This window comes from Accipiter gentilis, chromosome 34, assembly GCF_929443795.1.
Source record: "Accipiter gentilis chromosome 34, bAccGen1.1, whole genome shotgun sequence".
In the NCBI taxonomy this organism is placed as follows: Eukaryota; Metazoa; Chordata; class Aves; order Accipitriformes; family Accipitridae; genus Astur; species Astur gentilis.
The window spans coordinates 10713199-10727539 of record NC_064913.1 but is presented as its reverse complement, the minus strand read 5'-3'; the positions used below and the strand labels follow the sequence as shown (position 1 = coordinate 10727539).

The following is a 14341-nucleotide window of genomic DNA, read 5'->3' as shown; positions in this document are numbered from 1 at the left end:
CAGCTTATATTAGTCTGATGATTTTAGTTGGTTAAACCTGATGGCACCTCTTAGTATCAATAAATCTAACAATTCTTGCTAGTCCCCAAGGAAGAGCTACTTGGATGGTTAAGAGGAGAGCAGTGTGACAGAGGCTCAACCGCCGAAATCGAGAATGTGCCTTTACTCCCCTCTTCAACTTGCAGACCGAATAAAAGTGTTGCGGCAACAGGACTCTGGGAGCTCTTGATACCAGAGAGAGGAGAATCCTGGCCTGCCCCATCAGAAAGTACCTTTTCTTACTACTTAGTTCCTTCCATTTTCAAATGAATGTTCCTTTGTTTAACCCAGAACAATGACTAATTCTTTTGTAAAACAAAGGTTTGGACGGAAGACTTAATATGCAAGTTAAAGTTTCTATAAAGGTCAACATACCAGCTATTTTAGCTACAAGTATCCGAGTTATTCACAGACAAGATAAAACAGCGATTTTCAAGGTGTGGTCAATAGATTCCTGGGAGCACTTCACTACAAGCAGAACTTAAACACTTTTGTATGAAGAACAGCTGCACACCACGTATCTGTTCCTGTCTGCAGCTTTTAAATCATGTTTTTAAAAACCCACTTCCCCCCCAGGCCCCCCAGTTATTACCATGCAAGCAATTGTTGTGGTAACATTACAAATGATACATAATAAAGAAAAAGTCTGTGCAAGGCCTTCAACCACTGAAAATCCCTCCCACAGAGATAAATACTACATTTTACAGCTGGATTAGTGCCCGAGGCAGAAAGCTGAGCAGTTACAGAAAGGATTAAGTTTAAACAGTAGAGTTGCTAAGGAATACTTCTACATCATGAAATAAGACCAAACATGAAGAGTAAGAGTCAGATTTAATGATTAATTAAATTATTACTGAACCCAGCTCTTACACTTCTTTTCTTTCTCATAATTAAGGAAAACATCAGGTTTAGGTAATCGGTAGTATATTTAAACAAAAATATATGCATTGCACAAGGATAAAAGCAACACTGAAATTGCAAAGATTTTCATTTCATGTAAGAAATTAAAACGATGCGTTAGTGGAAAAGCATAAATGGGAATATTTTAGTAGTCAAAATAAATATTTAATAAAAACCACACACCCATGACAAAGTATCAAAACAACAGAACTTAGTACTTGGAAGGATACTATCTACATTTCCTTGTGTTAAACATTGCCAAATTCAGTGGCTTAATTATTATCACACTTCCTTCAGCAATCATTGCTTACATTAGTGTTGTAAAAAGTCATGAGAATAGAAATACTGTTCCAATGACAGAAATAGTAAAGCCAGTTTGCTATAAACAAGGAAGAATTTACTACACACCAAGGAGTCAATCCACAGCCATTGATACAAGTCAACAAGGACTACTGCATAGCATACTGGTTACTGTACCAAAAGTGCATTTATCAGCATTCAACGAACTGGGGAAAAAGTGAGAAAACCACCCTTTTTTATATCATTTTTAAAAACAACCAGGTGATAGACAGTTGAAGAAAAAACACGCATTTCCTTTAAAAGTAAAAGCATAGTCTAAAGATCTTAAGAGCACCATAAGATTTCTATCAGGTAAAACAGTACAAACCATTAGCATTGTAAGTAAAGAACAATTAAAAGGTTACTATATCATTCCATATTTAGAATGCAACTGAAAATTTTAAGTCTGTTGTTGCATCCTCCTACACTACAACCAGTGGCATTTTGATGACTTTGTTAAGTTCTGGAAACAAATAATGCAAAGATAAACTCTTTTTCATGTATAGCAGAGGTCTAGAAAGATTTAAACTGATGATGTGTAAACTGAAATGTAGATAATGTTAATACAAACAGATTTATATGGGGGAAAGCAGCAGTGTCTGGCTTATCCCATTAATTCTCCATTCAGTTCTTGAGCTGATTCTCTGAAAGTAGCATTACTGAACATCCCTGACTACCAGTGATTTTTGAGTGCTATTTTCTCACTATTAGGATTCTGCATTTAAGATTATTCTCTTTATCCTTCGATTCCCACCCCCCATCATATTTAAAAGTTGCAGTTTTCTCACATAAAGCACTGTAATGCCTTTTGCTGCTTGCCAAGTGATATGCAACTTTATTTCTATTTTCAAAGCACTGAGACCCCTTTCCAGCTGGATCACGTATTAAACAAGAATTAAAAATAGTATTCACCCCTTACTCTATTGTGACATGATAAAGACTATTCACCATTTAATATACGTTCAATCTCTTCTAGTCTTTTCAAAGCAGCAACTCTCTTTTTCTCAATGTCTTTGATTTCTTTTGTAGATTTTTTGGGAGTCTCTTTGTCCATATTGTTTTTCTCTGTTCGTTTCTTATTTTTTGAGTGCCCTTTATTGTTATCAACTGTTGTTTGGGTGGTTTTCTGCTCATTTTTTACTTCTTTCAAATTTTGAAAGGAATTTTTTTTTTCTTCTGCAGCTGCAGTTGCAGTCCCATCTGCTGGAAGCGATGACTCTTCTGTAGCACCGAGTGATGCAATTTTACTTCTAACTATGTTTAGATGACGCTGAATATACTCTTCATGAGGTGCCAGTGCTAGCGTTTCAACCAAACATTTTTCTGCTTTTATCAAGTCTCGTTCTTCGAAGTAAACCACACAAAGATTATGTTTTCCTTGTACATTGTTGGGATCTAGTTCCAAAATTTTCTCAAAACACATTTTTGCTCCAATGATATCCTTCTTTTGGTTCATAAGGATATCTCCTTTCAAAATCAGACCTTTGGTATGATCGGGGTAGTATCTCAGTAGGTCTTCCAGGATGGGCAAAGCCATCAATTCTTTTGCTGTCTGAGAATAAAGCAGTGCCAAATTGAACAAAGCACTTCGGAAGTTTGGCTGTAACCTTATGGCTTTCTTCATCCATGCCTCTGCTTCCATATCCTTTTTGTCATCCATTGCCAGCATACCCAAATTGAAGTACCCATTTGCATCCTGTGGTTCTTCTTTCACATAATGTAACAGCCTTTGTTTAGCTTCAGGTCTAAGCCGAGCATCACCTAAATGACAGAAAATGCATTTAATTCTAGATTTACTCTGAAGGATTTTTAGACAAGGCCTGTAAAATGCTAATTTTGATATAAATTAAAATGTAACATCTTTAATACAACTGTAAAAGGGAAAGGGTTTAAAATGCTACTTTTTATCATTGTTGTGTAACAGAAAAAGTAAATGACATCTACCTTCTTTACAGAATGAAACTACTTACAGATGACTCGTAGCCAAAGTCAGCATCATTATTCTATTATCTGTTGAATTATAATTAGGTTTGGTATAATAGATGCAAAAGGTGTCTCTACAAGTTTAGCAGAAGTTATTTTCATGTATGGTTGAGCAAATGGAATGCAGAGAAGGCATCAGTTCTGACAAACCAGCTCTTAGAGAGGCAAACTTGGAGTGGAAGATCTCATTTTGTTAAAGATAGATTGAAAGAGTTTAAAGACAGAGATCACATAGGGTGACTTCAGAGGTAGCCAGGCTAAAATATCTTCTAACACCAAACCAACAAAATCTATAACTCCCATATGTTAATTTGCCTCAAAGTCTGAAAAAGATACAATAAAATAATCTTGTCTGTTAATACCAGGATTAGCTAGACTAGCTTGTATTCTGTGCTATTTTTCTGAATACTCCAGTGAACATATTTTAGTAAGGAATTCCAGGCACAAACTTACTCAAGGATGGGGGAGCAGGAAGCTGATTTTAACCACCTTCTTTTACCTCCTTAAACAGTGCTGCACCTTCCAGTATGAATAACTGAATAGTAGATAGCTAATGCTTCTGCTTGTCTGAAGTACCTTGTGCTTCTACAGACAAGAAACAAGGCACTTCTTGTACTACCTAACTTACAATGTGAGAAGAAATGGAAATAATCCATTTGCATCAGATCCAATCAACTCCATATTATCTCTTTCTTAGGGGTAGTTTACAATCCTAACAAAAGGGAAACAAACCTTACTAGTCACTTGCCAAACACTCTTTGCAACAGCCTGAATTCACAAAAGGCTTACACTTACCCATACAGCTAGAAGGTATACATATGAAAACAATAAACTCATGAAAATCTGACCTAATTCATCCTAATTAGCAGTATTACAGAGGAACCTATGAAAACATTCACATTTCCTAGGGCTAGATTTAAAGCCCACAGAAGTCAGCTATATTTTTTAGTCAACAAAGAATGAAATCCATCAATATAAATGCAAAACATAGATATTACACGTACTTTACTAAATATGTTTTTTTTAAGATTATACAGGAACAATTTTGAAGATGTTTGTGTAACACTATTTTTTATAGGTGTAAGATGTTATATTTGTAAAACGGCTGATCAGCTAAGGTATACATACACTTTGCACAAATTCCCTATGGCACCAATAAAATACAAAGCTGACTATTACAATAAACAGTCTCTTCCTTGATGATGCTACAAACTTCTGCTTTCCCAAACTAAACCAGTTCATTAAAAATTAAATAGTATGGATCCTATATAAATATTGTGTACTTGCATTTATAAGGGACAACTAACATACCAGATTCCTGCATTAGCAGTGCTGAGTTGAATAATGCCAGTTTATGCGTTGGGTTGAGTTCGAGTGCTCGGTTGAAATTCTTCAGGGCTTCTGTTGGATCTTTCAGTTCAATGTAAACAATTGCCAAGTTGTACCACAGGTCTGCATTGGTTCTGTCTAGTTCTAGAGCTCTAAGATAAGCTTCCTTAGCTTTCAGAGGTTTATTCATTTTTAAAAGTAATTCGCCCCTGTTGAAGAATCAGATTTAAGCTTCAACTTTTATTCACACTAATATGAAAATAATTGAGTTTTTTTAAAACTTTGCCCTCCTATAGACAGTAGACGTGAGATAACAGCGTTTTTTGTTTGTTTCAAACACAAAACAATGCAGGACCTTCTTTACATACCATTCCCAAAGCTTTCAGCTCTCAAAAGTCTGTTTAGAACAAACATATACGCAGGACAAAAAACAAAAAAAGTGATCAAGGGTTCCTGATATTGGCTCTGTAATTACACTGCAACAGCTATAGTTCAGGCATCTTTGTACCTCCCTAAGTCCCAAAGGGAATCACAACTAACAAAATGAAGTGAACAGAAGCCTCAATACCTACAGCTACATTACTCTTATCTATTTAGCTGTCATTTATGTGCTTTATAGTTAAGTCTTGCATTTTCTGGACCACCTTTAACAAAGAAGGATAAAGCAAGGTCCACGATTCAGACTAACCAAAAGCTTTTTAGTTCAAAACTAAACTAGGAGATTAGAAATTTGAGTTTGAGATTCATAAAGAAATCTAACAGAAGCGTCTTGCTCTACAGTGTTTGAATACACAGCCTATGGGGAAACACACCATTTGAAGCAGGAATTTAAAAGAACAGGGCTTGTATGCATAACTGATTATTGCCCCAAATCTTCATCTTCTCATTTGGAAAATGAATCAAATCCAGCAACTAATTCAACTGTAAGAACTAAATACTGCTCATAGCATTTCAAATACATGAATGTTTATTCAAGAATATGTATCTCTAAAATTAGAAAAGATACCTGCTGATGTAAGCCTGCTTGAAATCTGGCCTCATACTAATTGCTTGTCGATATAATTGATCCGCTTCTTCAAGGCGAGATTCATTTGCTCGAATTAAGTTTGCAAGATTAATATAAACATTCAGATGGTTAGGAGCAACTCTTGCTGCATACTTTTTACCTGGAATAATCTGTCAAAAAGAATATATGTACCAAACACAGATGAGTAAGAATACAAAAGACAATTAATATAGATCTCCTCTTCATCACATTTGTTTTAGGGTATCACTGGACATTAGTGTGCAGGCTCTTAGTGATCACAAGTAGCAACTCTTCTTTCCCAGATAATAATACAAAAATATAAACAGAATATTTTTTTCTTCTTTAATTCTATGAAGAAATATATGACTCATATCATATTTAACATATCAGTTAATTAAGCTCTGCTACTACCTAATTAGGCTCGTGCAGATAGGCATTAGAAACACACCAGACCTTGCAAAACTTTCCCCATTCAGACAAAGAATATTTCCTAAAGCCTAAACTGACATTCTATCAGACATTTTCATTCTTTTTTTTTTTAACCCTCCAGCCTAAGATAAGTGTAAGATTTTACCAGCCACTGATATAGCAGATGAAAAGTAGTCATGAAAGATGAAAATGACACTGCAACCATTGTCCTGTTTATACTTTATCCATCTAGAATCTTCATACTGTTTCACAATACAAACTTTTTAATGCCATACTTCTACTCAAGGGACTGCTGATTTTTGTTGTCAGCCTCATTTTAACCACAGCTTTTGTTACCTTCATACATTCTCCAAAATATTCCTCTCTTTCTCCTACAGAGCTAGAATAAGTAGTATTTCTTAGGTATAAATATAACTTAACAAATTGTAAAGGCAACAAAGCACTTGTTTTTAAAAATATGTTCAGGCAAAGAATTTCTTTGTTGCTGCTGTGGCTACCTTCTCCAACCTCCAGTGCTGCATCTAAGACTTCTCTTGGGAACTCAGTCATCATCAATGTATTAGCTGTAAGTGAAAATAAACCCACTGTGACTAGAAACTGTAGGTGTACATTTTTAACTGCTGCTTTCTTTTATATCCTCAATTTCAGCAAAAAAAACCCCCAGAGCAGTATAAAAAGTAACTTAAAATAGTTTTACTGAAGAAGTTTCAAGTCAGCATTTTTTTAACAGCCACGATTGTATACAACCCACTCTTTTAATAGACAGATTTAAAAAAACCCAAAACCCTAACAACTTTAAAGTATACAGCAACACAGAGCTTCAAGAAAAATACAAAATAGGTATCAGGAATATAGGTCTCAAAGAGTTCCCTCCTGTGGTGGTAGATAAAATAAAGTTACTAATTACCTGTGGCATCAATGATTTAGCAATCATATATGATTCTTCAGCTTCTTTAGTTTTGTTTAAGTTTTTGTAAGTTCTTCCTACATTCATGTGGGCACCAATATCATCTTAATAAAGAAAAGAATGAAAATTCAAATACATCCATGAACTAAGTATCACAAAAATAAATACCTATACCTTCAGAGTAGCATGAAGTACAGGTACTGCAGAAAGACCACCACCACCACCACCAAAAAGCAATTCTATATTATTTTAAATCTTAATTATGAAGCTAATAATTTAGCCATGAACCAAAGATGGTTTATAAAGTTACTTGGGAAATTGTAAAAAATCTGAGGTCATACTTTCACATATCTATCTTTAATCTCTTGCTATAGTAGGGACACATAAATTGAAGGTTATTTATTAGGCTTCTAAAGGAAAAAGGAAAGGTTGTCTAGTACTACCTAGAACTTCTTTTGCAACAATATGTAAAATAGAGTAAATGTGCACTTTGATACTATCTAGATTTTTAAATTTTTTTATACACCTCCTTAGTTTTAAATAAGAAAATTAAATAATAATTATGTTTCATAAGAAATTACACAGAAAGAATGTCATCCAAATAATCGTTTTAAAGGAAAGTCTTTGCATCTTTTAATAGATAGAAACTCTTCTGGAGGACTTCTCTTGAGTTTATTTCCAAAAACTATGGATCAATTAACTTAGTGTATGACATTGCTTGATGCTCAGTTGGAGAAAAACAGATCATTGAGACTATTTTGTTAAGTAAGCTAAGCATACTGAAATACTAGGAATGCGGAGATGCCATTCAATGGCAACATCAAAGCTTTTACCTGGTTGCACCTGCGTGGCTTGTATGAAGAATTGCAGAGCTCTTTCAAAATTCTTTTCATTTTCTAACGCATGCCCCACATTGTTCCATAGTTTTGCATTGTTCTTATTTACCTAAAACCAGAAAAAAGATACCAGTGCATAAGGTATTAAGCTGAAATTACATTAACAACTGATTTTCTTTTGACTATGTCTTAAAAGATGTAAAAATGCACAGCAAATGACAGATTTCATCAAGCTGCTATATGTTAAGAATAACAAAACACTGCATACAGAATGGTTACATTGAACTTGTTGCTCGACATCCATTTATTTTAAGTTATTTACCCCTAGATATACCAAACGTTTTAAAATTCATTGTAATTGTTATGCGATGTTGTACAAACTATTCTATCCCGCCATATGCACATTGAAGAAATTATTCTATGCATCAAACTTGTTGTAGATTTTTGTATTGAAACATATGCTTTCATCCAGATATGAGATTACATTCAACTGCTTTAACACAAGAAAAAATTATCATGTATTTCTTGCACATGAATTCCCATGTGTGCATCACACTGCTTTTAAAGCATTCCCAAAAGCAACTAATTTGATGTTAACACTGTCAATGTAGGAATAAAAGTGGCAAAACAAGCATCATTTCTCTCCATTTTTACCATGCTCTGCTGCAGCTTTTTGAGAAGAACAGCAACACAAACTTTCCGTTATCCTTTTCAAATAGAATACAGTACCTTTAAAGCTGACATAAACAATGTGTACTCTGACTCCCAATCCCAGTTTCTGTGCAGTGTTTTTAAGGCATGAGTGAATAGTACCGCAGCCAAACAAATCCAAGAAATTTTTCTTAGCACACTATTAAATAAAACAAAGATTTGTTATAAGCACACAAACAATTCTAATTTAGGCTAGAATAAGTATCTCATACACTAGGAGGCAAATAAACTGAGGACCATATTTGTGAACGGTATATTCCAATTTATATGCCTCATCACCAAATGGTGCACTCCAAAATTTTAAAGGAAATAATGTCCAATTTCAAGTTAATTTTGTTATTTACCTAGTTTTTTGTTATCACTATGTAATTCACTTAAGAACAAATACAATCCACATAATGCAATGTAAACAAAAAATATACAAAAATTATACTTCTGTTAGAGCTTATCTGTAATTTAAGGCAATGAACACGATCGTGATGTCAAACAGTGAGATTCTTCAAAACACTGTACAAAATGTTAAAAAAATTAAAAAAGCAACTAAAATATCATCCCATCCTTTTGTTTCCTATCAGTCAATTCAACACAAATTCTTTACTGTGCACATCCCCAATCTTTCTGACCCTGCAGAACACATCTTAATAGAGAGGTCTGCTGTGGAGACTACCCAATCTTCCATAAGCAAATAAACCCCCAGTGCTACTGTCACATCTAAACAACAGAAAGGTTTAATGTCTTTTCAGCAATTTTGTTTTTAAAACTGCACATTGGGGCAGAAGTCACCCTCTCCGACAAGGTTGTCCGGAACAATCTTCTGGATTTTGTGCAGTTTATTCTTCTGGAGTTTAAACGTGACTGACTTTAACCACAACAGATATAAAACATACGCTTTAACATGCTGGTCATTTGATCTCTGAATTCTAATTTAATTATGAAAAAAATACATTAAATAACCAGTAGCCTCCTTACAATTATGAATATAATTTTGTTTTTAAAAATCTCATTCTTGAGCAGACATATAGCTATTCACCATTGCCAGCTATTTCTTATACCTGACTTACGCAACAGCTGTTCACACCACTCTATACTTCACAGGGGTTTGCTAAAAACTGAAAGGTTTGGGGTTTTTTTCCTTCCATTTTTAAGATATACAAAATGCCGTACACACTTAGACTATGGTGCTTGGTTTTAAAAGATATTAAAAATAAGAAGTAGAACAGAAGAATTAAGAGAGAAATTCTAAAACTATAGCAAAGCAAACAGTGAGAACTGGCATACACAGTAATCTATATCCTTATGAGAAAGTCTTTTCTTTCCACACATTTCTAAAGCAAGGAGCATTCCCCCTCTCTCAAGACTTTTTAGAGTGCTAATTTCCAATAATTTTGTAGTAAACGACACTGCTGCCTAATTTTTCTCCCCAGCCGCCCTCTCCCGGTTCCTTGCTTTCTTTCACATCACTTCTATTTTTACTGCCTCGTAGTGCGACTTGTGGTAATACTTTATCCTCACTCCCACAAGATATCACTAGTTTCTCATTATCCAGTGCTGTCAGCTTTGGCAGCATCTGTTAGCGTTAAGTTATACTGCAAGGCCTCACCTCTAATGACTGCAGACAACATAAGACTGGGAATTGCTGCCTTTTCATTTGTCTGAACTAGCATTAGGATGCCATTGGGGTAACAAAGGTAAAGCATCCAGGTCAGAGGGAGGTACATGCAGATCAATGTAGAAGATAACAGAAAAAAAGAGGTGCATGCAAAACGCGCTTTTAGAGCAGAATTTCCCAAGGAGAAATTGTTATCCAAAAAATTCTTTAGTTAACAAATAATGAATGGCTCTGATGTCCACTCCTAGCATGGCATGTCTGAAAATTTAATCAGTAAAAGATATTCTAATATGCTGTGGACTGATATACATGCATTATATAAACTTCAGTCAGTAATCATCTTTGAATACAGTACAAATCAAATCTGGCCAAGAAATTTTTTTGCCTAATCCTTAAAAATGTCTAGGATTTAAACAGAAAATATTTGTATTTCTTTGCAAAAAAAGGAGATGGGTTATACTACTAGGCTTATACGTAAAGTACATTTTGTAGCAATGTGTAATGTTAAGTTACACTGCGTTCTAAAAATGTTTGGTGCAGTCTGAGGCTTTTTTTAATATGTATGCTTATATTTATATAAAATATAGATATGTATATACATGTATGTGCATGTATATATACTTAATTAAATGTCATAATACCCTCAGAATAATTCACTGGTCTCCTAAGAACTTCCTTGTCATTTGTTCACACGACTGCCAAATGGTTTCTTGATCATTACTCTGTGTTAAGAACTTGAAAGAGAATAAGAACTATAAGGTAATAAATTCATACTGGTAAGAGCTCTACCAGGGAAGCCTGCAGTTATAAATACAGTTATCTTATGAAATTAAGAGAGATGAGTTACACCAGTCACAGGTAACACCACTTTACCTTTTATTTGATAATTTCTTCCATCCGTGTGCTACTAAAATGCAGAATCCCATGCTAGGAACATATAACACTCGTTCTGCTACTACGAATCCAACAGGAAAAAAGAGGTTTGAAGCAGGAATGAATGGTAGCACTATTAAGCAGAGTGCCTAGAAAAGAAACGCAAATGAATTAGTAATCAAGATTAGGCAGTGACAAATCGTACCCAAGAAACAAATTATGAAGCAATTACAAAAAAAATCCCAGAAAAACAGACATACATAGTAGATCTTTGGGTTTTTGCTTTTTTCTTTTAAAAATCAAGATCTGTTTTACATTGAGACCATTTTGAACATGGCAAGTTTTAACCTGCAAATGACACTATTACTTAATTAAGGGCCTACAAGTGTATTTGCTTTTCTATACTACAGAAAAGAGCAGCTGTATAACAAAAGACTAGGATCAAAGGATCAAATTCAACACAATGTTTTAATAAGAGTTCCACATACAAAACCATGACAGTCTGAGAACCTTGGACATTATCTTTTGTAACAATTAAAAATCTATACCAGCTCATATGATGCATAAAGCAGTTATTTTTAAAAATACAATAAAGTGCATTTTGAGTTTCTGCAAAAAACGTGAAGCAGTAACATAAAAATCAGAATCAGCCACTGAATAAACATCAGTGTTTAGATAGTGCACTAAGTACACCCTGAAATATCTAAAATGACAATGAACTTAAGAACTGCATAATTGCAGCTCTTAGGTTGGTGACAGACATCCTAACAAAAGGTGTGTTTATTAAAAGACAGAGAGATCCATCTGCTGCAAAGGAAGTGGACATGGCCATTTGCTTTAAGTCCTAGGTGACTGTTAAATAGCAGCTTTATAATCTCTGGTACTAGAAAATAATAATTATTTAAAAATATCTGGCCTCCAAGTTACAAAAAACAAAACCCATACAGAAATGGAACGTTTCTTTGAAGAGAGAAAGAGGAATTTTCTAGACATTTTCAATACAACTGGCTGTCACCTTCTGTCTAGATTTAAACATAACTTTAACTGCTTTTTCCATGCTAAAATAGTTAACACATCCAGTTTGAAAGTCAGTCTAGGATTTCATATATAAAAACACAACACTGATTTAAAACTTCCAAGTAACATTTTAGCTCATATTTCAAGGGGCCAAGAATATGCGCATGGATCATTAACGCAGCTCAGCTGATGCACAGCAATTCATTAAGCTACACAAAAATAAATACATAATTGAGGCTTGAAGAAATCACAAGCACAATATAGAGAATATGTTGATTACTTGAGGACAAAATTTAATTTCATGCCATTTCACATTCCTCTCCCTTTCTCCTTTACATTTTTATAGTACGTGCTCCTTACAGAGCACCTACCAATCTGTAAAAGTAAAAGCCTCAATACAGAACTCTAGACAGATTTTTGAAATGCAGGATTCATCATGCTATCCCCAAGCCAGTCCTCTAGTTTAGTCATAAGAAATGCCTTTACACTTTTGGGGGTGGATTGTGGAAAGTGAGGGTATCATTCTGTATTTCATTGTTTTGAGCAGCCAAATGCATTTGAGTACAAAAGCACGTTCAAAGTATGCTTTAGCTAACAATGTGCTGTTCTGCAAGTGTTTTTACTGCAATGTGAATAAACTCCAGCTTTATAATGTAAAGCTTGTAGATAGGCTTAAATTAACTAACTTATTTTATGAAATCTTCTGATAAACTGATTTGAAGAAGTCACCTCTTAAGATTTTAAAAAATTATTGTTTTATATTATTGCTCAAAAAATGCAGGGGTTTTTGTTTTCGTTTTAATACAGTAAGGACATTGGTCGCATAGCTCCATGAGGTCAACAGGTGTATAGTGAGAGCCAATTCCTTCCATTGGATTTGAGTGGAAAGGATTCTGCTGCTGATATAGCAAGTGCTCGGTCTCCACTGAGTGCTTATGATCTAGGCATCTACTAAAAAGATTTTTGCATGTTCTTCTCTGTGCAAGTCCTCTGACAACAAACGTTACGCAATGTTTTGCCGAACTTCTCTTAAGATCCTTTTGCCTCTCCTTAGTACGCTGTCCTTCAAATACAATTTCTTGGGCACTGGAATCAAAGCCCTAGTGCAGATAAAAATGCCTTCTCTTCTGTTCATCTATTCTTTCTTTTTATCATAGTCCTTCAGCAAATGTAGAGGCTCCATTCAAAAAATATCCTGGTCAAGGCAACTAAAAAAAAACAAACCAAAAACAAAAAACCACACACAACAAAAAAGACAGAAACCATTAAAGTATGCAGGAAGAAAAGAGCATATGACAAAACTCTAAAATACGACCATAAGCTATGAAGAGTATCTGAACTGCTAAGTAAGCAGTCACAAGTTCACAAGGAAACATTTCAAGCACAGGGAGTAAGAGAAATAAATATTGTTAAATTTAGAAGTACTGATGTCTTGGTACAACACTTAAAATTGTTAAAAACTTACTCCAAGAACCCTAAGGATACCTGTCTGTTCCTGACAGTTGCACAGTAACAAGCCGAAGTTTGCAGCTAAGTAGCATGGAGTGCTGTCTTATCAGAAGGGAGGTGAAGCACCCTTGTTTAGGACACTTAAAAAATACCGAAAGATACTAAAAAGCTGTTATGAAATTTCACCAGCCAGCAAAGGAATGCCTGTACCCAAGAAATTCTGTGAACAAGGGCCATGATCAAAGCTTGATTCTGAAACCTACTGAAAAGCCACCAAAGTAATTTTAGATCAGTACTATTCGTAGTACTCAACGCTTTCAGTATGTATAGTGTAACCTATTTATAAAGGCCACTTAGTCCGACAGTCAAGTTATCTGACTGTTCACAGGGATAAAGTAAACAGAAAACATAAGAGAATTTAGCTGCTCATACATTGTTTCCAGGGCGTGTCCTTTACTAATATAAGAATAATTACTTCAAGCAGCATAATGACACCAACCAGTCAAAGCATGTGTTCTGAATTATAATATACAATCCCATCTTTTGGTAGTTTAATACTGTCAGCTGGTTAATTAAAAAAAAAAAAAGACATTTTATCTGTTTTATCCTCTCCTAGTTCTGTTATTCTGAAAAGACAATTTTAGAACCTATGGCAAAAATTAAAAGACAAAATAAAACATAACGTACCCACTTACCGAGTTTATTTTTTCTAGAGATGACTGGTATCAAACAGATGAAAACTGACTGAAAATGAGTCCTTCAACTTTTTCATCTCCCAGTACTGAGTTCATCCTGTGAGACGGTACTTGGAGAGAACTGTGAAATGTCCACTGGCACATGAAGAAGTGAGAGAAAGAATCCCTTTTTCTGTCTTGTCCCTCAAGCAGTACAGC

The 14341-nt window shown here is 34.6% G+C and overlaps 1 protein-coding gene across 6 annotated transcripts in view; it reads right to left on the bottom strand.

Annotated features, from left to right (window-relative positions):
* Nucleotides 1–1091: 1091 nt before the first annotated feature.
* TMTC3 (transmembrane O-mannosyltransferase targeting cadherins 3) overlaps nucleotides 1092–14341 on the bottom strand; it is a 35754-nt gene continuing 22504 nt past the window's right edge. For all 6 annotated transcript variants that reach the window (XM_049792428.1, XM_049792427.1, XM_049792429.1 and 3 more), the window contains 7 exons: nucleotides 10983–11131; nucleotides 8519–8639; nucleotides 7787–7898; nucleotides 6954–7057; nucleotides 5597–5766; nucleotides 4573–4799; nucleotides 1092–3039 (listed from right to left, as the gene is read on the bottom strand). In XM_049792428.1, coding sequence (XP_049648385.1) covers nucleotides 2219–3039; nucleotides 4573–4799; nucleotides 5597–5766; nucleotides 6954–7057; nucleotides 7787–7898; nucleotides 8519–8639; nucleotides 10983–11131 — 1704 coding nt within the window. In that variant the 3' untranslated portion in view covers nucleotides 1092–2218. The remainder of the gene's footprint in view (nucleotides 3040–4572; nucleotides 4800–5596; nucleotides 5767–6953; nucleotides 7058–7786; nucleotides 7899–8518; nucleotides 8640–10982; nucleotides 11132–14341) is intronic.